The sequence below is a fragment of the Sus scrofa genome, chromosome 15 (genome assembly GCF_054392235.1).
Source record: "Sus scrofa isolate SSC_HxYL_T2T_F1_AM1 chromosome 15, Sscrofa_HxYL_maternal_Yorkshire_Landrace_v2.0, whole genome shotgun sequence".
NCBI classification, from domain to species: domain Eukaryota; kingdom Metazoa; phylum Chordata; class Mammalia; order Artiodactyla; family Suidae; genus Sus; species Sus scrofa.
The window spans coordinates 91269200-91297132 of NC_139397.1; the positions used below are offsets into that span (position 1 = coordinate 91269200).

The following is a 27933-nucleotide window of genomic DNA, read 5'->3' on the forward strand; positions in this document are numbered from 1 at the left end:
ACCCTGGCAAAGTGTTCTGTTGCTGCCATGGGAAAACACAGTTCCTGATTGCTGGTCTGTCGTTTAGATATAGTTTCTGGAACAATAGAGTAAAGCTATGGGTGTTCCGCACAGGGGAAGATTTTTTTTGAGGGTATTAGTGCTCAACCAAAATAATTGAGTTTAGGAATGGAAATATACCGATCTGGGTACAGTTTGTGGAGAGGTGATGATGGCATTTAGAAATGTATCTGCAAATTAACAATGATTTCTGCAAAAGAAACGGTATTTAGAGATTCTCCATGTATTAGTCAAAGTAGATATGCCAACTTCCTTAGTTTTCCTTTTTGAACTTTTTATCATGGAAACCTCAAATTTATTCAAAAGGAAAATAGTACAATAAACTCTATATACCCAACACCCAGCTTCAGCTATTATCAGCTCTTGCCAATTTTGTTTTACCTGTCCCCCCACTCTCTTCCCTCTCTTCTATATTATATGGAAGCCAACCCCAACACATTATTTCATTCATAAATGTTCTTCATCCTCAAGGCTCTTTAAAAAACCCAGATTATCACTGGTACATCAAAAAAAATTTAGAGTTCCTAACATCACATAGCATTCGCATTTCCAATTGTCTCATTAATGTCCTAGATGTTTTATTTGTTACAGTCTGTCTGATTCAGGATCCAAATATGTCCCCTACATTACAGTTGCTTAATATGTCTCTTAATCAATGGATTTCCTCCTCCATCTCTTTTTTTTCTTTTTTTTTTTTTTTTTGTCTTTTTTGTCTTTTTGTCTGTTGTTGTTGATGTTGTTGTTGCTGTTGTTGCTATATCTTGGGCCGCTCCCGCGGCATATGGAGGTTCCCAGGCTAGGGGTCTAATCGGAGCTGTAGCCACCGGCCTACGCAGAGCTACAGCAACGCGGGATCCGAGCCGCGTCTGCAACCTACACCACAGCTCACGGCAACGCCGGATCGTTAACCCACTGAGCAAGGGCAGGGACCGAACCCGCGACCTCATGGTTCCTAGTCGGATTCGTTAACCACTGCGCCACGACGGGAACTCCATCTTTTTTTTCTTGAAGTTTATTTGTTAAAAAACCTTACTTTAAAAAATTACTCTAAGTCCTGTGCTGCTCAGTTCCACGTCTATCATCTGTTAGTATTTTCATTGACTATAGAGAGTTGAAATTGAAATTTAGACCAAGTCATTTTGTCACTTGGTAGAAATTCTGGTATATGACTTGGGGACATTAGGCTGTAGCCATAAGAAAAAAGTAAGATATGGCAACAGCGGGGGCACGGAGGGGGCTTTGTGTCCTCAGCATTTGAATAGACAATGAGATACTTTCATTTTGTTTGAGAGCATTTATGTCTATGTCCATCTTTTGTCTCTGCCACGCCACAGGGTTTTGATACATTGTCAAACAGTGTGATTGCATTAATGATTCAGTCCTATCTTAAAATAAAATGTTTGTTGTTAAAAGTTTTCAAGTGGGATTTGCATATATATTTGTAAGGGATTTCAACAAAAGTAGTTATTTTTAGGAGCTCTTATAGATTTTGTTAGCACTGAGCAGAGTAGAGTGAAAAGGACAAGCTTAAGCTATTTAGAGTAAGCTAAATGAATATCTGGAATCTGGCCTTGTTTTTACGCTAAGATTAATATTTAGACTTCTTTTATTTTTTCTAAAGATCAGCATTATTTTTTCAGGACTCTTGAGGTGCAAGGGATTGGTATGTTCTGATATAAGAAGTCCTAGTCCTGATATTCTGAATGAGTCTCCGTCACACGGAGGGAAGAATAGACTTTCTCAGAGAGGGGATTTAGATGAGGAACATTCCAACATTAGCTGACAGTTATTTCAGAGGCAAAAGCAATTTCCGTTGGAAACACAGCAGTCAGCACATCTTTTTACACCAGTTCTCTGCCACATACCCCTAGATAATCTATTGCGTTGACTCCTTCGTGACAGCCCAGCCAAGCCTGCTGATGTGGGCTTGAGTTTTCCTGTGAACGCCAAGTTGGCCAAAACTTGGCAATAATCCTGAAATTGCTGAGAACAAAGACTGATAAAGCATGCAGTGAGGTGAAAAGGGCTTTCAAATTACATAGTAATAATTATTCTACCAACAACTCAATGAGCGAATGAGGCTGTGTCTGCCCTGTTTCACAGAGCAGATGCCAGGTCATCACCATAAATAAATTTAGTTTAACAGTCACTTGACTATATGTGGGCAACACACACCAATGCTTGACGTTGTGTTTGATTGACAGAGAGACTTAGAGAGTGATGGCACGCCCTCCGGCATCAGCCTCAGAACTGGCACTTTCCCTGGTTTTGGTCCACACGGCCACAGGCCCTCTCTGAGGCCTGCTGCCTCGCCTCCTCCATCAGCATACCTTGATTTGGGGATTAAATCCTTGAGATGTTAAATTAAAATTTGAAATGCTTTTGGAGAAAACTAGGACCACCCCACCCTGATTTGTAATGAAATGTAAATAAATACAACAGAGCAGCTCATTGGGAAATCCACAAATATGATATTGGACGGAATATTAGTTTTACGACACTGGATTTTTTTTTTTTTTTTAGTTTAAAAACATTAGTTAGAAACATAGGAGCTTGGGGACATCCTCAATGCTAAAGCTGGTAGTGTGGGTCAACCTGCTCTTCCTTCTCCAGTATTCTTGGGCAGCCCCATTAGACTATTGGGATGAAGGTCCCATCAGTGTGGCCCAGTGGAACAGAGCTTTTGCTTTGAAAACAGCTTGAAAAATATGAGGTTGCTTTGATACTTGTCTGTTACTCATCTCTTTAGGTCATCCTCGATTTTTCAACCAGCTCTCCACTGGACTGGATATCATTGGTTTAGCCGGCGAGTGGCTGACATCAACTGCCAATACCAATATGTAAGTCCTACATATTATTTTCATGTAAGCAGCAATGATGTATGAATATGGCTTCTTGCATTAAAAAGTCCAATTCCAGTGGTTCTATAATAATTTTTATTACAGTTTCCCTAGTCATTTTTTCTCTTAAAATCTTTTAGGTTTATCACAGTTCTGAGTTAATGGTCAATACTTGATGATCAGCTTTTTTTTTTTTTTTTCTTTTTAGGGCCGCACCTGTGGCATATGGAGATTCCCAGGCTAGGGGTCTAATCAAAACTGCAGCTGCCAACCTATGACGCAGCCATAGCAACGAGGAATCTGAGTTGCGTCTGTGACCTACACCATAGCTCATGACGACACCAGATAGATACTTAACCCAGTGAGCAAGACCAGGGATCGAACCTGTGTCTTCATGGATAGTAGGTTTGTTACCGCTGAGCCACAATGAGAATTCCATGATCGATTGTTTTTTAACTAAGTAATGCAATTTAAGAGCATGATCATGAGAAATAATAACTCTAGATTTCAAATTTTAGTGTGAAACTTCATATTAAAAGACTCCATATTTCCTTTTTTAAAGGTGTACAGCATGATCATTTGATTTACAAATGTTGTGAAATGATTACCATAATAGGTTCTTTAAAATCCATCATCTCATATAGATGTAATAAAAGAAAAAAAATTCTCCTTCTGATGAGAACTCTTAGGATCTACTCTCTTAACAATGTTCCCGTATATCATACAGCAGTGTTAATATAATGCCCCCAGTACTTGTTTATCTGAGACTCCATATTTCTTAATGATATATTTAAAGCTGGCATGTTTTAAAGTATGATCTAGGCCCATTTTTCCATCTAAGCATATGGATCCTTGTCATTTGGGTCATATTTTCTTCCACCTATTGATCAACCTATTGCTTAACTGAAAATTCCAAGACAAAATTCATGTTGTGATACGCTATATATTCCTTTCAAAATAATTATTTTTCTGAATTTGATGTTTTTTTCCATACTTATTTGAGTAGGCAAGGCCTTTGTTTCTAAGTACTTGTAAACTTACACAAAACTGACTCTAAGATCCTGAGGATAAGAGGGGATGGGTATGCAGATACCACCCGGGTAGTCGTCTGGTAATCGATCATATTTTCTTCTACAAACATGCCATCGCTAGAGTCAAGGACAGGTTGCAAGTTGTCGGAGGGTCATCTTAGCCTTCTGAGTACTGTCTTTTCTTTCACCACTATGATAATGTTTAACCACTGTCTATATTTCCAGACAGTGGTACCACATTCTATGAAAGTATTCAGAGGGGAATAATAAGACAAGTTTATTACAGTAATTTAAAAATAACTACAGGAGTTCCTGTCGTGACTCAGCAGTTAATGAATCCGACTAGGAATCATGAGGTTGCGGGTTCAATCCCTGGCTCGCTCATTGGCTTAAGGATCCGGCGTTGCCGTGAGCTGTAGTATGGTTTGAAGCCACTGCAAGGATCCTGCTTTGCTGTGGCTGTGGCGTAGGCCAGCAGCTATAGCTCCAATTCAACCCCTAGACCGGGAACTTCCATATGCCATGAGTGCAGCCCTAAAAAGCAAGAAAGCAAGAAAGCAAGAAAAGCAAGAAAGCAAGAAAGCAAGCAAGCAAGAAAGCAAGAAAGAAAGAGAAAAAAAAGAAAAGCACATAAGAATTATATGCACTTTAGTCACTATAGAAATGTTTGGAAAATAACCATCCACTTTTTAAGTTCGTGATACAGTAGATTTGAAAAATGAATTTCATTGAAAGGGTAGTATTATTTAAAATGAGAAATTCCCTTTGACATCAAGAGATAATGTAAGTTATTAAAGTTCAAAGTATTCTATTTTTCTTAAATAAACTACTACCAGCCACAAAATCTGAAAGGGCATTTTAAAATTATATATAGATTTGTGTGTGTTCCAAAGCTGTTTAGTGCCATGACTCAAAATATTTAGCTACATTCAGAAAAGTTTCTATTAATTAGGGATGACTGCTTTGTTTGCTAATTTAAAACAATGACAAAATTTAAAAAGCAAATGTGACAAGTGAAGTCATTAGTGCTAAAAGGCATAAAAGATTAAATTAATAGAAAAACAAAATGGTTTTCCTGCTCCCTGCTTGCAAGTCAAGGTTAACTTCACGGCATGTCCATGTTGGATCACTGGGGTTCCAAAGGGCCAGGAGGAAATCGGGTCAAAGATACAGTCGCCTATATGATCTCCTCGAACAGTAATTCCCCTTTGCAATCTTTACGGTCTTTATGGTTTGTGAGTTAAAAATATATCAGCAAGCACAGACATCATAATACGCTAATTATAACTTGCAAAAAGACACTAATGTGTAATGGGAACATCTCACACTAAGAAACCATTTTAATTAGGAAGTACAGCTCCTTTTTTTTAATTGAAGTATTTAGAAAATAAATGAGGATATATACATCTTAGAGTTAAGATGTATATATCCATTAAAGCCCAAGTACCTTTATTAATGTAGGTACTGAATTCACCTAATGTCTTTAAGTGTGTATTCTGTAAGCCTCTCAGCTATGATTTCCTAATATGTTATAGCTCAATCTCAAGGTAAATAAAAGGAATTCACCTCGTAAAACCATTTATGACCACACAGTCTCCTAAAAGGCTTTTCTTTAACTGAGGAGATCTCACTAATTCTCCTTTTTGTGTGTGTGTTCATAAAATCAAAGCCCCTTACTCTTTCCTTACCTCAGCTTAGCCATGAAATGCTAAAATGTATTCCAGCCATCTGAGGTCAAGGCCAATCCAACTAAATGGCACATAGTAATTGCAGCTGTACTGAACAGTGGATATTTATAAAATATGAGCTGATTCCGACAGATCGATAGCGAAGGCTATTTAAAATAGTGAAATAGTTTCTGTCAGTTCTAGAGACAAGGCCTTGTCTGAAGAAGTAATAACTATTATCCAAAAATTGTTCTAAGCCAGTTCCCCTGGAAGATCATGAAATGTGGCAGCGCTGTCAGGAGCTTATACAGAAATTTTCTCCTTGTGACAAGTCCTTCTCCAACTGGGAATAATGTTCAAAATAAGTCCAGAGAAGAATGGCAAAAGGATATTTTGGGGGGCTGAGTAGGATTTAATTAATGATATATTCTTTTTTTTTTTTTTGACCTGCACTACTATCAAGTTTGGTGGGTGCTGGTAAAAGAGAGTAATAACTCTATTCCTCAGTATTGTTTCTTCAAAAGGACTATCTAATATCTTAATCCAAGTGGCAAGACATAAGGTATCTGATGGTCAGAACAGAAGGAACATTTGTGTTCATGGCTTCACACCTGCTTATGCATTCAGCTTTGAGATACATCCTTCCAGGCAAGGTCTCCTGTGCAGGTTGAGCAGTGCCCAGGTGTAAACAACAGCCTGCCCTCAAGTACCTGATGACAATATATAATCTTAATGGCAAGATCTATCACAGCCCTTTGTTAAGAGGTTATGAGGTCAAGCAACTAGCACTTTATTTTCATAGAAATTACAGGATAAATTTTCTATTGGGGTTATCAGTCATTTAATACCAGTGGGCAGGTTGTTAGAGAACAACCTACAGTAAGTAGTTCTCCTTTGTCATAGAAAAGCAGCTGTGATGTAAAGGACTTGGAATTCTGGCTCTGAAAACATCCTGAATGTAAGATCTTAAAACAGTTCACTGAATGTCTCTGAACCTCAATTTCTTCTTGCAAAAAAATGGGGGGGGTAATTATATCCACCTCATAGGGTGGTTCTGAAGACTAAAAAGGCACCGGACTCAAGTGCCCAGTGTATATAGGGTGCAGTGTTCACATCCGGGAAAGGCAGCCACCCCACATGTCACTGTTGCCATCTGTGACCCCTCCCTTCAACTTCCCAGGTCTTTTGTTTCTGTCTCTCATCATCTCTGGACACCACAGGGGCTCACTAAGGTGCGTTATCTTTTAAGGTAAAGATGTGCCACCCACCACATCTGAAAGGATGGAAATCTCAGAGGAGTGTCAGGTCAGAGAGTCAACATAATGATTTCTTTCTCTCTTTAAAGAAGTTCCTGGTTTGGCCATCTCCAGGGATGCAGGATATAGGATGCAGGGATGCAGGGTCCTTATGCCTTTCTGATCCATACTGAGGCGTGTGGCTCTCATCTTCAAAGTCACCTCATGGTGCAGGCTAGCTTCTGGAGTTCTAGCCATTGCTTATGTGTTCCAGGACTAGAAAGGGAGGGAGGAGAGAGTGAAGGAGGAGGGTGGAAGGAGGGAGGAAGGAAAGAAAGACAAGAGGGAAGGAAGGAGGGCAAAAGGGAAACAAAAGGGGTTTCCTTCTAAGAAAGCTTCTCAGAAGCTCCATGGGACATTTCTCATAGCATCTCTTTAGCCAGAACTTAATCCTATGTCCACACCTAGGGAGGCTAGAAAATGTGGTCTTTGAGCTAGGTGATTGCAACTCCAAGTGAAATTGAATGAAGGAAGGGAAAACTTGATAGTGGCTAGCAATCACCAGATTTTGCCACCAGAGAAAGTCAACTTAACAATCAGTTTGTCTTTGTTTAAAGTGAATTCAACTGGAAAGGCAAATGGAACTACTAAAACAGGGCTGACCCCACTCAAAATATAGAAACTCTCCTTTAGTGTCACTCCCTAAATGTCACAGTCATACTGTTTTTAAGCCCTTACTTTCAATCTCATATTCTTATGCTTCAACCTAGAGCTTTTGGCAGGTTTAGTTTCTTAGCCTCTGATTCTGAAATGTCATCTTATTACTATGACATTAGCATCTAATCATCTTCTGAATCCATATGTTTGACCTTTGATCTCTTGACTTTATTCATTTTCATCTGTCATTTAGGGAAGGGGTACCCAACCCAGAGTCCCAGTTGCAAGAGGAGACTCTCCTCCAAGTGTGTACAAAGCGATGTGCAGATCCTCATTTTCTTCCTGGAGAGAAGGACCATAGCTTTCCCAGGAATCCCAAAGGTGTCTGTGACCTCAGTTAAGAACCACTAGGGTAAACTTCAAGAACTCCTAAGGTTTTGGGGTGCAGGCAGACTCCCAGTTGTAAACACATGGCAAGATGATAAGGCTGGTTCAGAGGCAGTGTCAGGAACAGGGGACACCAGGTTAGCCCGTTTTTCAGGCCTGGCTGAGGCTCAGCAGCCCTGAGGCAGTCTACCAGCTTCTAAGACTAAGGTCACAAATCAGAATAAGCTTGGTATTAACTGTGGGATAACTGGTCCTTCAGACCAAGGCAAGGACTGTCATGTAAGACGTAGCTAAGGCCAAGAACCAGATGCTGGATTCATCCTCGTAAGCTTCTTCCTCAAGGTCAAGAATGGCATCTCATAACATCTTTGTCTCCTCAGTACGTAAGAAACCACTTATCATTCATTAAGTATTTGTTGAACAGAACTGAAAGAAAGGTTTAGGAATCAGAACCTGGCATAAATAAGGAACCTGAAATGGATGAGATAAGATAGTCTCATGATCAAACTTTCTAGACTCTTCCTCCTGATCCTTAGAGTAATGGGTGTGTTCCTGGCCCTTAGGTAGGAAGACTAATTCATGCAAACCTGGGGCCTAAATTGATTCAAATCATGAAGTAGACTGACCCTCTGGCCTTCAGCCCCATCCTTTCTCCCTTCCCCATGTGGTTCCTGTACTGACTTGCCTCCAGTCCAGCTTTCATCTAGTCCTTGATAAGGTCCTGATGTTACAGTGTATGATTCCATTTGTTCCTTGCCATATGCTAGTGCCTTCTCATTTGCTACTGTGCAACTCCAGCACACACACTGCCACCAGTACCTCTCCACCATGCAAACACATTTGCCGTTCCAACATTTCCAGCACTATTGATAACGCATTTGTTCACAAATGATTAGAACCACATCATGAGTTTGCCTCTTGGTACCCCCAGCAGCACAGGCTAAACCAGGAATCCTTCTCTTCTTCTTCCTTTATCAGGCCATCAGACATGAGGGAGTGTTGGTTGCTACGGTGATGGGGCTCAGAGCAGAACCAAAGCATGATTGTGACCTCCAGAGGTGATGGTAACTGAACACATGATTTCCAAGGGTCTTCCCCCTAGATTTTAAGGGTCCCCCAAGGAAAATGGACATAGTCTTTTTGGAAGCAAAATTCTTCTACCAAGAGTTATACCCTGTGGATCCATCCAGATTTTTTTGTCCTCTTTTACCACCATGTGATTAATTTGATTTGCTTTATTTTTCTCCATGATTAAAACTTAGTACCTTCACCTATGTCTTTGTACAACAATTGGTACCTCATCCTTGCAGATAGCTTTTCTAAATCATTAAGCCAGCAAAAATTCCCATTGGTCCTCAGCACTGGCATTCAACCTAAACACCCTAACCAGTGATAAAGTCTCCCACATCACTCGGCCAAGTCAGTCTAGGAATCTCTCTTCGGTGCACATGGTCTGAGCCGAGCCTGCAAACTAATGCTTCTTAAAAAGGCCAAGCAAAAAGATGAAAAACAAAGAGCCTCACAGTCAGTGAATATCTTTTTTTGTTTCCTGGCTTAATTTTCTGTAGATGGACCTTCTTTGATTTCTCTTAAGCCCTATGCTTGGTACCATGATCTTGTTTCAATGACTAGTCACCAGACAGTGCTTTTGTTTTGAATTGCTTTGAGAAGAGCATGGTTTGCTACTTTTAAATCAGTTAGTTAGAAGACAAAGCTAACCTGCCAGTATATCTGATGCCCACAGTTAGCTGTGTATGCCAGTTGATATTCTTGTTTTTTTTTGTAATTGGTAATTAGAAAATCATCACTTATAATTATTCTTGACAGATATTGACTTCAGAGAATTATAGAAACATAGCTGTCCTTGGGGATTATGAGTAGAAAAACCATGTAGATAATTATATTGAGATCTTTAAAACCTGGGTCAATATTTCCAATTATCTTCACAGTTGGCTTTCAGATATTTACATTGTTTTTAAAAGATAGACTTTGGCTCTGGTTTTTATAGATTCCACAAGTGTGAATTGGCAGTCAATTTTTAAAAAATGTTGCAAACCAATTTCATGTAGAACTTAGAATACATTTTTTCAACTAGCATTTGCATCATCCTATAACCTTAGAGGTGAAAGGGACCCAGAAAAGTCATTTTCTTTCATACTCTTTCTCTGGGTGGACCACACCTAAGACAGTCCATTCAAATAAGAGTCTATTTCATTGGTGAAGAATCACAGAGCAGGTACTTTTACCACCTCTCTCGGTAACCCAGGCTGGTTTCTGACATTTTATGATTGGTGACAATGTATTTCCAGGGAATGAATTGTTTTGGTGGTTTTGAACATCTTTTGTTTTTTGAACCCAAGTACAAATACTAAACCAATTATCTGTGTTCCCTAAATAAGTGGTTTGATTTCTTTATTTTCATTCTTTTTCTCACCACCTTTCCAGGTTTACTTATGAAATTGCACCAGTGTTTGTCCTCATGGAACAAATAACACTTAAGAAGATGAGAGAGATAGTTGGATGGTCAAATAAGGATGGTGATGGGATATTTTCTCCTGGTAGGTTTCTGTTCTCCTTCCCCAACTGTCCTCAAGGTTTACAGTATGGAACCTTGGGATCCTTGAGAACATTAAACACAAGTGGGTTTGTAGATGATCAATGACCTTAAATATATACTTTTTCAATAGGCCTACCTTCTTTGTCAGAGTGAATGCCAGCAAGAATGCTACATTTTATATGCACTTACCGACAAAGACTGTGCCTAAACCGGTACAAATTGACAAAGGTTGTGTCTAAATCATACTAAAAAATTCTGATCTGTCAATAGCAGTTAGATTAGGCTGAGGATCAATATTATGAATTGACCGATCAATTTTGGCCAGAATAGTATATCTACTTGAAACTCTAGTTCAATATAGATACAATAAGAATCTTTAAAACAAGGACAGAAAATCTTATGGATAGGAGAGAGTTTCAGAGACACTGTGATTATGTACAAGAGGAAGAGAAAAAGAAAAAATTGCAATTATACAGCCAACTCAAGCCATCCGCAGATTTGCCAGTTTAATTGTCAGATAATTGATGCAAACATGACTTTGTGTTGGCCAGAAATACCTGGTTACTGCAGTTCTCCTTGCATCTTGATTTACGTAAACACAAGTTTGTTTTTATTTTAACACACTTGGAGTTCTCCTAAATGACTCAGTAACTCAGCTGGGCTCTTCTTTGAGGAGAGTATCCAGGCAATGTCACTGTTTCCTTCCATAGGCTCCATTGCTTTCTCTTTCTCTGTCTTTGTGACTCAGAGAAAAGATTCATCTTTGTTCGGTAAATAGATTGAACAGAAAGTGGAAACAAGAAAGTTGTAACTCACCTATCTCTTCTCAGCCACTGCTGCTGCCCCCTCTTATATTTCTTTCTAGGCTTCAGGTGGGATAGACACTGGAGTAGGTGAATAACCTTCAGCCAAATTGCCTGGATGGCTTTGGTAATGAGTGTGATTATTTGTATTTCCAGGGCAAAGGGCCCAGAGGGAAGCTCTGGCAATAGAGAAACCTGTCAGGATATTGTCCTTCCCCTTTCTGACCTCCCTTGTGTCTTGAGATACCACCTCAGCCTCTGTTGTTAGAAGCAGTTAATGAGGGAGTCCCAACCCCGCTCAATGTGTCTGCTTGCCAATAGGGGGAGCCATCTCCAACATGTACAGCATCATGGCTGCTCGCTACAAGTACTTCCCGGAAGTTAAGACCAAGGGCATGGCAGCTGTGCCCAAGCTGGTCCTCTTCACCTCAGAACACGTGAGTTGGGTGATCTTGCTGATGGACTGTGGTGTTTTCCAAGGGACTCTCTAACATCTAACCTCAAGCCTCTGTTTGTTGCAGAGTCACTATTCCATAAAGAAGGCTGGGGCTGCCCTTGGCTTTGGAACTGACAATGTGATTTTGATAAAGTGCAATGAAAGGTAGGCAGGGGAGAGTGAATATTAGGCTCTTGATGTATTAAATGTGCTCATCTGTTAAATTTGTTTTATTGTGCTTAAGGACTGACTCAGTACAGTGTGCCAAGCTGCTAATGGTCTGTTGAAAATATCCGATTAAATTACTTTTTGCTGCTGCTGAAGTTTTTTTCCATGTGCAATCTCATTGATTCTTCATTTTAATTTCTCTCCTTTTACAATAATTACAGGGGGAAGATAATTCCAGCTGATTTAGAGGCAAAAATTCTTGAAGCCAAGCAAAAGGTATGTACTCTGTGGTGCATCTAAACCCTGGTGAATACAAATTTTTTAAAATACCTTCTTTTTGCCCTAGACAATAAAAGTCTTTGATAATATAAGAGATAATTTTATTGTGTTTCTAAAGTTCTTTTCTCAGGTGTTTGCTTATCTCCAGCTTATGTGATGACTTGACTTTAAAGCTATGTCTATATAATTTCAGTTTTTTAGTGAAAAATTCAGTCATTAAACTGCTTGTTCTATCTTCATTGTTTGTCTTTTTAGGGCTGCACCAGTGCCATATGGAGGTTCCCAGGCTAGGGGTCTAATCAGAGCTGTAGCTGCTGGCCTATGCCACAACCACTACAACTCGGGATCTGCAACCTATACCAGAGCTCACGGCAATGCTGAATCCTACCCACTGAGTGAGGCCAGGGATTGAACCTGTGTCCTCATAGCTGCTAGTCAGATTTGTTTCCCCTGAGCCACAACAGGAACTCCTGTCTTCACTGTGCTAAATGATTAGTTCAATGTACTTCAATAAATTTACTGCCCGAGCATCATGAAGAGATAGCTTAATTGAGGTTTTCACTGACTGCTTGTTAGGTGTAATCTCATTTTAACAAATATCATTTTAGGTTAGGATTCTATTTAGCGAAGTGCTTCCATGCCCTGGCAGATAGCCCATGATAGTGGTGAATCCAGCCTCAATAAATTCTATTAAACGGAAAAATCACATAAAACAGATCGGTCCACAAGGCTCTATCAGGTAGCTTTCAGGCCATTTACTAACTCATCATTGTTTCGGTTACATTCTTATACCTCCTCTAACTGACCTCTGCTCAGGTCTCAGCAGAGGAGGTGGATGGAAATGTCACTAGGACTGAGCAAGGGGCAGTAGGGGAGTTCCCAGGACTGAGCTTTATTCTTCCACTTTCTCTTTTATTTCTTGTTCATGTCAAAATTTTACTGTATCCACTATTATGGAAACAGTGTATAGACCTGTTTTCAATAACCAAACTGTGCTTCAGTATTATTATTATATCAACACACTTAGAACAGCACAGCTTCTAACACCTGCAAGGTCCAGGTGACATTCAGAACTACCCATCCATCACTCCAAACACTTATAATCACTCTTTCCTGTTCTCTTGTTTGTCTTAGAACTTATCACTACTAAACATGCTACTTAATTTTGCTTGTTTAATTTTGTTGCTTGCTGGTCACTCTCCACTAGCATGCAAACTCCATGAGGACAGAAATCTTTGTCTTTTGTACTCACTGCTATATTCCCAGCATTTACAACAGGGTCTGGCATGCAAACATCACTCAAAAAATACAGTTGGGTAAATGAAGGAATGAGCAAATGAACCGACAGAGAATGTTCCCAGGTGGAGTATCTGATACCACACCAGCCTAGCTGATCTGCTAGAAATAAATGGTCCTGCAGTTCTTCTCCTGCACATGGAAAGAAGCAAGGTTGGAAATCAGGCTCTCTCTTCCTTTACAGGGATATATTCCTCTGTATGTCAATGCAACCGCTGGCACAACTGTTTATGGCGCTTTTGATCCGATACAGGAGATTGCAGATATATGTGAGAAATATAACCTTTGGCTGCATGTCGATGTAAGTGCTATAACTCAGAGTGGCCCGGTCCATCCGGGGTGGAGGTAGCTCTGCTTTATGATTTGCCTCAAGCTTCTCCCATCACCTCTCTCCACACCACACATCTCTGGCTGCCAGCGGGCCCTTCCTGGCGGGCACATTCACAGGCCCATCCATCCTCTGGGGCTCGCCTGGTCCTTCCTGGCCAATTGCTGTCTTCTGTGGCTCATCCTAGAATTTGCTCTCTATTGCTTTCCCAGAAAACTCTTGTCTGAACTAACGGGTACAGAGTAGAATACAACTGATTTCAGAGGGAAAAAATATAAGATACAACCTACAGAAAGCAGCTGTGATTTTGAATCTGGACACTCAGCAATCTGCCTTTAGTCCAGCCATCTATGACACTTTCCTTTTAAACAGCTGCATATCTGGTACATAGAGGAAAAATAAGACAGTGTATAGAAGTTAAGAGATTTAGTTCCAGATTTTCCCAGAAACACAAAAAGTATCTTTTCACATGTGTTACTGGGCATGTTTTTTCTCTTCGTCTCTCCATTTTCTTATGGGTTTAACATCTCACGACTAGACAGTGGGGTGATCTGCCCTGCTATTGGACAAATGATAACAAAGGCTGTTCTTGTGTCACATTATGTCCCAAGCTCCTTGGTAAATAAGCACCGGGGGCCCCCCAAAACGTCTTGCTGTTGCAGGAGTGGTTGTGGGACCTCCACGCCTGCCAGGGCTGTGTCCTCTGAGTTGTTCAGGAGCCCTTAGAATTCTACTCTTGGCAGAATCAGATCACAGCCTCTCCCCCATTTGTTACTCCCAGAGCCACCCGGAGGCCTCATTTGGTGGCCCTGGCTTTCCAGAGCACGTCGGGCCTTGGATCTTAGCACCAGGCTCAGCCTTCATTTACCTGTATCACTTACACAGCTACTCTGATGTTAACGTGGAGGAACTTTTGAAGGAGAGGTGATAAATGATGAGTAATGATGACTGCCCCTGCTGGAACAGTCAGTGTGGGTTCCTTTGTCAGAGAAGCTCCTGTGCTTGGCCATTTACATTCTGGCTCCTGTTTTGCTAGAGGTGTGGAAGGACTGGGCTTAGATTCCCAGGATACTGCTCCCTCTCTCAAGCCTTTCTCTGTTCTCACAGGCTGCCTGGGGCGGCGGGCTGCTCATGTCCAGGAAGCACCGCCACAAACTCAGTGGCATAGAAAGGTAAGGGCTGGGCTCAAGGCCTCCCCTCATTCAGGCCCTCGAACACACCATGCCGCTGAGGCCGCCAACCTCCCTGCCCTGAGCCCCAACGTCTCGTTAAATCTAAGCTCATTTTCATTCAGCCGGCACTTATGGAGCACTTACTGTTTGCCAGGCACTGGGAAATGATCAAAGATGATTGATTTCTCAGTCAAATGAGTTCTCACCTCGGTGAGTTCATGATTTAGACAGAGAGCAAGACAAGTAAACAAATAGTTACCACACAATGTGCTAAGCGCGACAGTAGATGCGATTGCAAGGTGCCCAGGTAGGAGAGAAGAGAGACTTACTTACCCGTGCAAGGATTTAGAGGCTAAATGGGAGTTTACCAAGGGCTGGAAAGAAGCACTCATTCATTGCATCCTTCTTTCTCATTAAGCTCACTGCTGGGGAAAGGGCACTCAATTGGCCTAATGTACTTATTTTCGTGTTCACCATTTAAATTCAGTGAGTATTCTAAGTCAAATGTGATTTTTGACCTAACTCCTAAATATTGACCCAAGATGAACTCGCATTGATTCACTGATTCATTCAGCAAATCTTCACTGAGCACCTGACCCGAGCCAGGCAGGCGAAGATGTGAATGCCCAGGGACCTGACTTCAGCCCAGACACCTGTGACATTTTTCTAAAAAACATGTACCTGGTACATGTAGGAAAAAATAAGGCAATATATGGAAGATGGTATCAAATAAAAGAGTTGCCTTCCTGAAGCATACTGTCCAGTGAACTAGATGTTCACAAACCAGGAGAAATTTCATCTGTCAAGGCATATACTGTGTTAGGGTAGTCAGAGGCCTTTCTGAGGAGGCACTATTTCAGTTGATACTGGGATAAAGGGAGACAGGAAGCACGGGTACAAGGAAGAGTATTCCAGGTGGCAGGAAGGGCAGATGCAAAGGCCCTGTGGTAGGACTGTTCTTGCAAGCTGGAGGAAGGACCAGCCCAGAGGCCAGTGTGGCTGGAGCACAGTGAGAGAGGTCAGAGCAAATTGCAGGTGGAGAGGTGGCCGGGGGCAGGCACCAGGGAAAGCGCTCCAGGGGCCTGGGTATTCGTCACCTCTCCTTGCTTCTTTCTTTGCATTTCAGTTTTGAGAGACCAGTATGGAAGTGAGTGGGACTGACTCGTGGAAGCATAGTTATATGGCCCTTCACTTGGAGGGCAAGACCTTGAATGTAAATGAGTCAGTCCAACCGAGCCTTCAATTTCTCAAGCAATTTTCATTATCCCTCTTCGAGTTGAGGAAAACTTGAAACATTTTGCACTGGACTTTTTCTTTTCTAACATTTTAAAGCATATGTGTCTTCCGAAGAAAATTCAATCTACATCATGTCTTACCCCTTTCTACTCGAAGCACCAAAGAATCGTTTACTTTAGGCCTTTAGGACATTCAAAAAAAACATATTGAAGACATTTTATGATATCTATAAATAATTGTTTAATGATACAGTGGGTGATAGCTATGAGAAAATGGTTTAAATTCCTTACCTTTTAAATACGGCTTGACACTGATGCTTTTAAAAAAATTTTTTAACTGCTTTGTTAACATGGACTCAACATACAATAAGCTATGCATTTTTTGGCCATGCCCACGGCATGTGGCAGTTCCTAGACCAAGGATCAAACCCAGGCCACAGTAGTGACAATGGCAAATCCTTAACGACTCAGCCACCATGGAACTCCACTGATGCTTTCTAATGAGATAAACCTTTAGTCAACTTTCCTTAGAACTTTTCACAAATCTCTTTGATAGAGATTTTCTTTATTCACATAGGAGAAAGTACTTTAAGCCTTTCTCTCTTCTGCTTAAAATACATTATACGCCCTATAGTCACATGTACACTAAATTATTTTCCCTCTAATGTACCTAAGCAAGATGAAGAGGTTAAAATTTCACAGCAGGAATTTAGCTCTAGGGAGAGCAGAGGCAATATAATTCCAAGCCAATTGCTGTGTCTGTGGAAAACATCTTTCACAGGTATTAAAGCACAAATCCCAGCTGTGGGCTAGGCCATTGGGAAGGAGTTACCCAAGTTTTAATCATCATACATTACACTTAGTTGTTTCCATAATGTCCTAGCTAGTGTGCTCCTTAACCATTTAATTGTGTCTGACAGAGTGATGCAGTTGCTAGGAGACCATGCTTGTTAAGCTATCGTTGCAACCTAAACTAGCACAGTCATATTTATTTAGCATTTAAACATTGCTCCTAAGTACTGAAAGCTTCGACTTGTCCAATTGATCCTTGCTTTTAGGTGTCACTCTTTATACTACTTCATCAGGAGGCAGGTCAGCATCACTAGCTCATTTTACAAGTAAGAACAGGAAAGGAGAAAGACACCAAATCTGCTGCCTGGAAGAAGGCAGTCTAGTGGAGAGGTTATGAACACTGGCTCTGCAGTTAGACTCCTTGAACTTGAATATTGGCTCCAACACGTCCCAGCTCTGTGACTTTGGGTGATGTATTGAACCCTTTTGCGGCTCAGTCTCTCCATCTAAAACAGAGATGATAACAGTCCCCGTACCAGAGGGTCGTTTTAAGAATTATGTGTCCCAGGCACAGTTATTAGCATTATGTATTTATTGACTCATTTTATCCTTTATTCAATTCCTTTATCACTATTCTCCCCATTTTACAGACAGGAAAACTGAGGCACAAGGAAATTAAGTAACTTGCCCAAACTAGAAAATGTCAGAGTCAGGATTCAGATTTGGGCCATCTGGCTCCAAAGCTTGAGCTTAACCATGACGCTGCACTGATAAAATGCCTGTAAAGCTCTTAGAATGATAAGACACATAATAAATGTTCTTCCTCAATGATAGCTAGTATTCATAACAGTCTGCCATTTAGTAGCCTGAGACTGCCTGCAAAATATTTGTCTACCACTTGATTAGTCAATGTAGGGGACTGGGTGTTGAAAACTCGAGTTGGGGTATGCGGCGTGTTCCTCTAGAGGACAGTTCGTTGCCTTTTGCTGACTCCTGTGCCTGCTTTTGGGAGTTGTATGTGTGTGTTTTGGAATTTTTTAAATTGTAGTCTAGTTGAGTCACAATATTGTCTTAGTTTCAGATGTACAGCAAAGTGATTCAGACAGATGCATAGATATAGAGATAGATAGATAGATAGATAGATAGATAGATAGATAGATAGATAGATAGATAGATAGATAGATAGATAGATAGATAGATATTCTTTCAGATTCTCTTCTCCTCAGAGAATTATGTGCTCCTTTCAGGGCTGACTCGGTCACCTGGAACCCTCACAAGATGATGGGCGTGCTGTTGCAGTGCTCTGCCATCCTCGTCAAGGAAAAGGTCTGTACGTCCCCCAAAGATGAGCTGGCGGCCTGCACATCCTTTCAAAGGCATGAGAAGAGAAATGCACAGGGCCTTTTTCCAGTGCTTGTTGAGGAACTCATAGGATTGACGGCCCTGCTGCGACTGCCATGGCTGTTCCTTCCTGCCAGATCTGTTAGCCTTCAGCCTCCTCTGGGCTCTTGCTCGGCCCTGCCCTTGTTCAACCCTTGTTCAGCCCTCAGGACCCTGCCAGGGACAAAATTACAAGGGCATTATTTCATTTCACATTCCTTCACATTTGTTCAAACAAAAGGGAGAGGGAACAGGTGAACCGCCAACTCTCACCTCAACAAGGACAAAAAGTGGTGGAACATACTGCCAGGTCATAAGCATGAATTTGTGGTCCCAAGAGCTGAAACCAATTAGGTGGAACCACAACTACTAATGTCAACTTAGGGGAATAGGAAATGATGACCAAAAATCTTCTGTAAATGACTTAGTAGCAAAGTCAGTTCTTTAAGCCCCTAATAGCAGCACTCTGCCCTTAGAGCGTTGTTCCTCCAGAAAAACTTTTGTGCACTGAGACATTCCCAAAACCTGTCACCAACCTGTGGGGGGCCAGAACCCGCATAAGCTCCTTACTCCACTCCTAAGTGAAGTGCCTGCTTTTGGGGGTTTGGGGTGGCGTTTTTGGATTTTTTTTTTTCGCTTTTTTAGGGCCGCACCCGTGGCATATGGAGGTTCGCAGGCTAGAGGATGAGTCGGAGCTGTAGCCGCCAGCCTACGCCACAGCCACAGTAACACAGGATCCTTAATCCACTGAGCAAGGCCAGGGATTGAACCCTCAACCCCATGGTTTCCAGTCAGATTCGTTTCCACTGTGCCACAACAGGAACTCCAACTTTTTAAATTGAAGTATAGTTGAGTCACAATGTTGTGTTAGTTTCAGATGTACGGCAGAGTGATTCAGATAGATGCATAGATATAGGTAGGTAGGTAGATAGATAGGTAGATATTCTTTTACAGATTCTTTCCCCATATAGGTTATTACAGAATATTGAGTATAGTTCCTTGTGCTATGCGGTAGGTCCTTGCTGTTTATCTATTTAGTAGACTGCCTGTTAACTTCATGGGAGATCCTGGAAAGGATTGGAACACTTTTTAAAGGGCGCTTTGGGGAAGGAAAATTCTTCCACACATGAGACTAGCCTCTACAGGGAGTTTCTATCCCCTGCCGAATGAATGCCATAGCATTTCCCAGCTGTTGAAATCACCCAAAACGTCCACACACATTTCCAGATGCCCCTTAGAGGGACAGTAGGGTGGCCCTTGTTGTTGGAGTCGGAAACAAAAGATCCTTTTCCAATCAGACTGACAGAGGAAAGTGGGCGAAAGTGGTTCGCCCTTCCAAGGGTAGTTCTAGAAGACATCAGAACAAGTGCAAGGGCTCGTAAGACATTAGAAGAGAGGTTGTGTATGTCCTCAAGTCCATCCTGCCCTGTTCCAAAGCCACCCCCACCCCTGGCCTGTGAATGCCATGCATGCCTCTCTCGGTTTCCATGACAGGGTATCCTGCAAGGATGCAACCAGATGTGTGCGGGGTACCTCTTCCAGCCGGACAAGCAGTATGATGTCTCCTACGACACTGGGGACAAGGCCATTCAGTGTGGCCGCCATGTGGACATCTTCAAGTTCTGGCTGATGTGGAAAGCAAAGGTATGAAGGAGGGTGTTCGGGAAATTGAGCAGAAACGTCATTTGCACAGGCTGGCTGGCAAAAGAGAGGCGAAGGTATATCACAGATAATTCATTATGTGCGTAATCCATATCTAGATCATTGAGTTAACTGTGTTTTCTTTGTTTGTGAATGAAATCACTTTATCTCTTATGTCAGATTTTCTCTCCTTCCATTCGGTCTCCTCAATTTGAATTGGCATGACGTTTTCTTATAAGCCCTAAAAATTTTGCCAAGATAAGGACTTCCACAGCAGTCCTTAGGGACGCTGAAATTATTTAGTGCAGATGCAGAGAAAGAGATAAAGATAAAATTACTACATTATTCTGTGTAGAACCCCAAGTTCCCTTATGAGGCCTCGAATCATGGGATGTATCTGACAGTTTTAAGTTCTGTTTAAATAATGGCTTTCCCATTACCTGCGCTTTTTTGCCCTTTTCTAGAAAATGCTAAGAAATCCTAGATGAGGCATGCTGTGTCTGCATTCATCAGTCTTTCAGGTTGCATTTCTGTATCTAAAAAAAATAATAATAAAAGCAAACCATTGGAATTCCCCCCCAATTTTGGGCGAGGGCAAGGAATACCATATGACTATTTGTTTCAAAAGTGTTTGTATGCAATCAAGTAAAGACATTTTTGATTTCACAGACTTATGTTGCAACCATTGTTTTTATTTATCTACCATAAATTAAAACGCAACAAGGCTTTCCAGCCAGATATCAAGTCAAGTGTTTCTTCTGTAGGAAGACTTTAATGGATTATTAGTTTTTTCCTTTCATTAAGTTCTTTTGTCTTAATATAGAAATAGTCCAAATTTGATTTCTACCCCAAAGTAGTCAGAGGTATTTTAAGCATATAAATAGCCATTAATTGCAACAAGAGAAGTAGCTCTATCATTCAAAAATATAATAATCACATGGCCTGTCTCAGTAATTTGTGCCTTTGTTTTGCCTAACAATAACTCCTTGAACTGTGTGCCGGAAGTTTGGCTCACAGTGAATTGGTTTTTGAGGTGGGACCCTAGTGCAGGCTTTCATCCCCAAGTGGAAAGTGGACTGGCCAGGGCATCGGCTTGGCAGTGACTGCTGCTTTGCCAGTGTTGGATCCGGCCCAGGCACACACATTAGCAGCCCACAAGCTTCATGCATCTGCTCTCCTTATTAACACTGACCCACTCAGCAACCCCCGTGCTGCTGTTACTAATCAGCCATGCTGACTTTGGAAACTCATGCTCAGCCAGTTTGTCAACAGTTGGAGCTACTGCAGTCTCTGGGCTTGTGCTCAGACCAGTGGCTTCCCCATCTGCCTGCGTGCCTGTCAGCAGCAAGGGGTAATAGCGTGTTCCATGGCAGGTAGCCTGCCTGGGAGTGAGGGGGATGTGCTTAGTCAGGGTTTCCTGCTGGGGAAGGTGAGTTCTGAAATATCGTTCCAGCTCTCTGTGGTGAAGAACCAGTTGGGTTTTTTTGAACCTATCATAGATGAATCCAATAAAGATGAATTGCTAGAAAAGTGAAATAAAAAGCCATACAAAGTATAAACATCAGTTTTAACAATGAGATTCAGGGAGTTCTCAGTGGCCAGCAGGTGAAGTATCCAGAGTTGTTACTGCAGCAGCTTGGGTCACTACTGTGGCACAAGTTTGATCCCTGGCTTGGAAACTTCTACATGCTATGGGCCCAGCCAGTAAAGCAAAATGAGATTTCAGTAAATATAAAATTACTCTATTAAATGGCCGTATAAGTTTCTATTTCCTTAATCTCAGTTTCGGTATTCATCTCATGGATTGGTTGAGTTTGTGTACTGGACTCAGTCCATAGACAATAGTTTTGGTGGTGCTATCCTAAAGCAAACCAGAAATGGGCTTCGGGTCCAGGCAAAGCTTGTGAGTGGTGAGTTACTAGCAAGAAGCTAAAAGCCCTGTTGAGAATAGCTTCTCAGAGGCTAGAATACCTTCAAAAGAGACTAGGCACACTTTACTTTATTGCATGCAAGGCTGTGAGGATGCTATATACACATTTACATTTAACGAGACGGCTCTTGGTAACCATCTCTGTGACTACTTTTGTGCATATTTCCAATAGACCAAGAGAACGTAGCCCTCTTAGCACCACAGAGAAATGCAACTTCTGACCAACAAACATGATTTTTCTTTATTTTATTATTTGTCTTTTTAGGTCGCACCCACAGTGTATGGAGGTTCCCAGGCCAGGGGTCCAGTCGGAGCTGTAGCCACCCGCCTGCGCCACAGCCTCAGCAACACAGTATCTGAGCCATGTCTGTGACCTACACCACAGCTCACAGCAACACGGGATCCTTAACCCACTATGTAAGGCCAGGGATCGAACCCTCATCCTCTTGGATCCTAGTCAGGTTCATTACTGCTGAGCCACAACAGGAACTTCCACCTTTTTCTTTTTTAAAACAGGGCACAGTGGGATTTGAAAATCAGATCAACAAATGCTTGGAGCTGGCGGAATACCTCTATGCCAAGATTAAAAACAGAGAAGAATTTGAGATGGTTTTCGATGGCGAGGTGAGTTGTCATCCTGGACTAGATGTGTAGCATTTCTGGAAGAATCTGTGAGGGAAGCTCCTGAAAGCACATGGCCAGAAGCTGGCTTCTGCATTTTCACTCTATGCATTCTTCATTTAATTCCCTCTGTGTCCTTGAATGTTTCTTCCAGCAGCATTGGGATGACTTTTCCCCTTCTCCTCTTCTAAAATAGTGTAGCTCTCAGCTAGCCCTTCATAGACAAGAGCAGCCTTAGCAGGTCTGAATCCTTTATCATTCTTGGGTCTTATTATTATTACGTTGTACCTCCGTGATACAGTGTTCCTCAGTTCCAAGAAGCTTATAGGATGGATATAGCCTTGTCTTCCAAGACTGGGTCTAAAATGAAGTTCCACTTTACATAAATTCATTCTGAGGAAAGCAAGATAAAATCGTTCAGATCCACATCACACACAGTAAAGTACTTATCACTCTGGTGTTGGCTGAGTGCCTGCTGTGTGCCTTGCCTCAGGCGAGCAGCTAAGCTATACAGTAGTGGCCAAAGCATGTAACGTCTCTGCCCTATTGGAGCTCACAGCTAGATAAAGAAAGTTGGAATAGGAGCCAGTACTGAATAAAAGAAAATCCATTCATAACCCAGTGTAGTAGAACACTGCCTACATTCAACTTAGTCAGTTAATCAGGCACCTAAACCACTAGGAACACACTTGGAGAGTCACCAAATGAGCAAGAAGGAGCCCTGAGCGATTCCAGTCGATCATACAGTGCTCATGTGTTTCACCTCTGGGGCCTCGCTCTCATCATTTACACTATTTTGAACATTCTGCTATCAGGTTAAAACAAGGTGTCATCTCTCCAGCTTGTGAGAGGCAGGCACTGTGAGGGAAGATAGCAACTGGGAAGGAAACTGAAAAACTATAGCAAGAATACAGAAGGACTCAAAAAGCGTGAGTCTTGAGAGCAGTCATGCCAAACAGTACTAGGCATCTCAGTGAGCCCTGTCTTATGGTTTAGAACCAGGATTAATGTTGATTATGATAATCCTGAGTGGTCAAGAGAAGGTTCAGTATCAATCAAATTAACTAGAAATATTCAGTACCAATAAAAGTAACTATGTTTTAAGCATCTTCTACATACGAGACATTACAAAATGGCAAGATGGAGAATACTCTTCCACATGTGGAAGTTCCTGGGCCAGGGATTGAATCTTGCCATGGTAGCAACCAAGACTGCTGTGTGACAAGGCCAAAAACTCCACAAGAGAACTCCCCACTAATTTTTTTTAAACAACCCAAATGTAGTTTTTTCTAAACATTTCAATGTTTAAAGGTAGGTAACTTTAGTCATCTGGAAAATTGGTTGCAAGAAACAGCTGTCTGGCTGGATATGGTGAGATAAACTAGGCTTTGTTCTCCCAAGTAGGGTCCTTAGGGGTTTTGGAACTACTTTCTCTCAGGTTCTCATAATTTTCTCTTTTGTTTGTATGTGTGCTTGTTTGTGAAAATCTCTGCAGCCTGAGCATACGAACGTCTGTTTCTGGTATATTCCACAAAGCCTCAGGGGTGTTCCAGATAGCCCTGAGCGACGGGAGAAACTACACAGGGTATGGAATCTTTCCTTGTCTCATCGAACCCTCTGCAATTTCTCTAAGTTGGTCAGAACATCCTCACACATGTTTGTCTTTCTAATGTGGGAGAAGTAAAAACTAATGGCTTGAGGTGGTAGGGAGGCATCTTGTTATATTCTTCATCTTGTTCCCTTGCTGTGGTTCAGATGCAATGGGAACCTCTGGAGGATTCATTCCTGTCTTAGGTTGGTGTTTGTCATCAGAGAGGTCATCTGCAGGCAACTGAATCCTATACATATTCCCAGGAACTTCCATATTAAACTATGTCTGTTAAAATATCTTTTGCTAAATTCAAGTCTACTCTAATGCTGGTTCATTCTCATTGTCGATTTCTATCTTGTATATTTATAGTTGTTTGTATTGTATTTAATTTATATAATATTTCATTCATCTAACCATGGAACAAATATTTGTTGAGCACAGACTATGTGCCAGACAGTATCCTAAACACTAGATTATCCAGAAGCCTTAATTTGTGTTGTTGCCTATATGAACTTTTCAGTTTTGTTTTTGACTTTGACTTTATTATCATTGTCCTATGTCTGATGACCAAAATTCAATTGTACAGTACTTTCTGTAGGAATTTATGATTGTGTAGACTTAAATGGTCATTAGGGGCCACTTCAAAGGGTCTACAAACAATAAATGCTAGAGAGGGTGTGGAAAAGGGAACCCTCTTACACAAGGGAATTCCTCTTATGGGAATGTAAATTGGTATAGCCACTATGGAGAACAGTAGAGATGTTCCTTAAAAAACTAAAAGCAGGACTACCATATGATCCTGCAATCCCATTCCTGGGCATATATCTGGAGAAAATTCTAATTTGAAAAGGTATATGCACAAAGGGTGGGGGAAAAAATATAATTGTAATGTATACATGTAAGGAAAAAATATAATTGTAATGTATACATGTAAGGATAACCTTGCTGTACAGTGGGAAAATAAAAAAAAAAAAAGAAAAGGTATATGCACCCAATGTTCATAGCAGCACTATTTACAATAGCCAAGACACAGAAGCAACCTAAATGTCCATCAACAGAAGAATGGATAAAGAAGATGTGGTACATATATACAATGGAATATTATTCAGCCATAAAAAAGAATGAAATAATGCCATTTTTAACAACATGGATGGACCTAGAGATTATCATACTAAGCAAAGTAAATTAGAAAGATAAATACCATATGATATCACTTATATGTGGAATCTAAAAAAAATGAATTTATATACAAAACAGAAACAGACTCACAGACATAGAAAACAAATTTATGGTTACCAAGGGAGAAAGGGATGGGGAGGCATAAATTAGGAGTTTGGTACTAACAGATACATATTACTATATATAAAATAGGTAAATAATAATGTCATATTGTATAGCACAGGGAACTATCTTCAATATCTTATAATAACCTATAATGGAAAAGAATCTAAAAAAAGAATATATATATTTGTATATTAGTGAATCACTTTGCTCTACACCTGAAGCTATCACAACATTGTAAATCAACTATATGTTCATTTTTTTTTTTTTTTGCCTTTTCTAGGGCCACTCCCATGGCATATGGAGATTCCCAGGCTAGGAGTCTAATCGGAGCTGTAGCCACCGGCCTACGCCAGAGCCACAGCAACGTGGGATCCGAGCTGCATCTTCAACCTACACCACAGCTCACGGCAATGCCAGATCCTTAACCCACTGAGCAAGGCCAGGGATGGAACCTGCATCCTCATGGTTCCTAGTCGGATTCGTTAACCACTGCGCCACGAAGGGAACTCCTGTATGTTCATTTTTTTAAAGATAGTCATTAGATATTAGCTACTGAAGAAACTTGGATATAAAATATTTCTTTGCCTTTATGGCAATGTCAACACAAATAAGAAAAAAACAAGTTGCTCTTTCTTTCACCTAAGAAGTGGGTTGCATTGTAAAAAAAAGTATGGCGTTACTATCAGTCTTGAGTTTTGTTTTGTGTTTTCCCTCACAAGGTGGCCCCCAAAATCAAAGCCCTGATGATGGAGTCTGGCACAACCATGGTTGGCTACCAGCCTCAGGGGGACAAGGCCAACTTCTTCCGGATGGTCATCTCCAACCCCGCCGCTACTCAGTCTGACATCGACTTCCTCATCGAGGAGATAGAGAGACTGGGCCAGGATCTGTAATCACCGCCCACAGAACCCGCGTGTCTGAGAATCCCCTTCTTCCCCCCTGGCACTCTAGATCAACCTCTCCATGTCGTTGAAACACATAGGCCATTTCGTTGAGGGAAAACATCCTGTCTTGAAGAATCCTGTTAAAACCTTGCTTACGCTTGTTAGAGTTAGAGGAAATCATGTTCTTTTTAAAAAGTTGCACATTTAGGAACTCAGTATATATGTACAGTTATACATACCTCTCTCTATAAATAATCTGTATGTATAGTGAGTGTGGCTTAGTAACAGATCACAGCATGTCTCCCACTCCAAGGGAAGTCACTTTACCTTCAGCGGTTACCGAGGGGCCAAACGCACTGCAAACCAGCTTGCCCGACAACCCCAGGAAAAGTGTGTTTTCCAAAAGCCGTGTGTCCGGGACCAAGGGCAATGCTGTTGGCAGGAGCCGACCTCATTGTCCGTATTTTTCCCACCCGAAGTGATGATGGATGAGAAAAAGCACCCCTGGGTGACAAGAGGCCCGCCCTCCCCATTAGGATCCTGTTAGGGGAAAACAGCAGCAGAGTCGTTGTTACAGGTGTACTATTGCTGTATTTTTAGGGATTAATTTGTGTGGGGTGGAGAACACATTTAATGCTTTCCGTGACCGTTTAACTATAGGTAAATGAAATATTTGCTTATTTATATTCAGAGATTTACCATGTCAAAGAGGTGTCTTGTATTTTCTTCTCATTTGTAATGTATCTTATTTATATATTAACGCAGTAAGTTCTGGAAACTGTTTATGGTATTTTCGTGCACTTGTGAGCCAAAGAGAAAGATTAAAATTAGTGAGACTTGTATTTATATTAGAGTGCCCTTAAAATAATAATTTAAGCATAAGTTTACTGTCTGTAAGAGAACTCTGATTTTGTACATAATGTCATATATATGGAAATCCCACACTTGCATAGCATCTGCTCTTCTATTACCCTCTCTGTCTGGCCGTATGTCTGGTGTTCTCTATGCTTTTTAGTAACCACTAGATGTAACTAGATCTCCTGTAATTTTGTAGTAGTTCATGACCAATCCCTGTGACTCGCTTAGCTCAAACCTAAGGCAATGTTTCCGAAGACCGTCTGAAGATCTCAGATAAACTGACCAGGCTCACAACTGTTTTTGAAGAAAGGAAATTCACACTGTGCATTTTAGAGTATGCAAGAAGAATATAAATAAATAAATAAATAAATAAATAAAATTCTCCATGGAGAATTTGAACAAAATTTTCTTCCCGTATGTGTTTCATGCAGAAAGAGTGGTTTCCAGGAATAGTTCCTGGGATCACCACAGGCCACTCACTCTCCACTAGCTGACTTTAGGAAGGACCTTTATTCCTTTATGCTCAGAACCTTTATTAATTTGGGACTCAACCCACGTTCTCAGGTTCCCAAGCCCCTTGTCTAAAAACCACTGAGATTCCTTTTTTTTTTTTTTTTTTTTTTTTTTTTTTTTTGCTTTTTAGGGCTGCACCCACAGCATATGGAGGTTCCCAGGCTAGGGGTCAAATGGAGCTGTAGCCACCGGCCTACACCACAGCCACAGCAACGCCAGATCTGAGCCACATCTGCAACCTACACCACAGCTCATGGCAACACTGGATCCTTAACCCACTGATCGGGG

At 41.2% G+C, this 27933-nt stretch overlaps 1 protein-coding gene across 3 annotated transcripts in view; it reads left to right on the forward strand.

Annotated features, from left to right (window-relative positions):
* GAD1 (glutamate decarboxylase 1) overlaps window positions 1-27536 on the forward strand; it is a 42984-nt gene extending 15448 nt beyond the window's left edge. The window contains exons 7-18 of one of the 3 annotated variants that reach the window (XM_005671944.4): window positions 2810-2900; window positions 10323-10435; window positions 11559-11674; window positions 11759-11838; window positions 12063-12117; window positions 13601-13717; window positions 14852-14916; window positions 18191-18269; window positions 19818-19967; window positions 22411-22518; window positions 24011-24100; window positions 26110-27536. In XM_005671944.4, coding sequence (XP_005672001.1) covers window positions 2810-2900; window positions 10323-10435; window positions 11559-11674; window positions 11759-11838; window positions 12063-12117; window positions 13601-13717; window positions 14852-14916; window positions 18191-18269; window positions 19818-19967; window positions 22411-22518; window positions 24011-24100; window positions 26110-26283 — 1238 coding nt within the window. In that variant the 3' untranslated portion in view covers window positions 26284-27536. 3 annotated transcript variants of the gene reach the window in all.
* The last annotated feature ends 397 nt before the right edge of the window (window positions 27537-27933 follow it).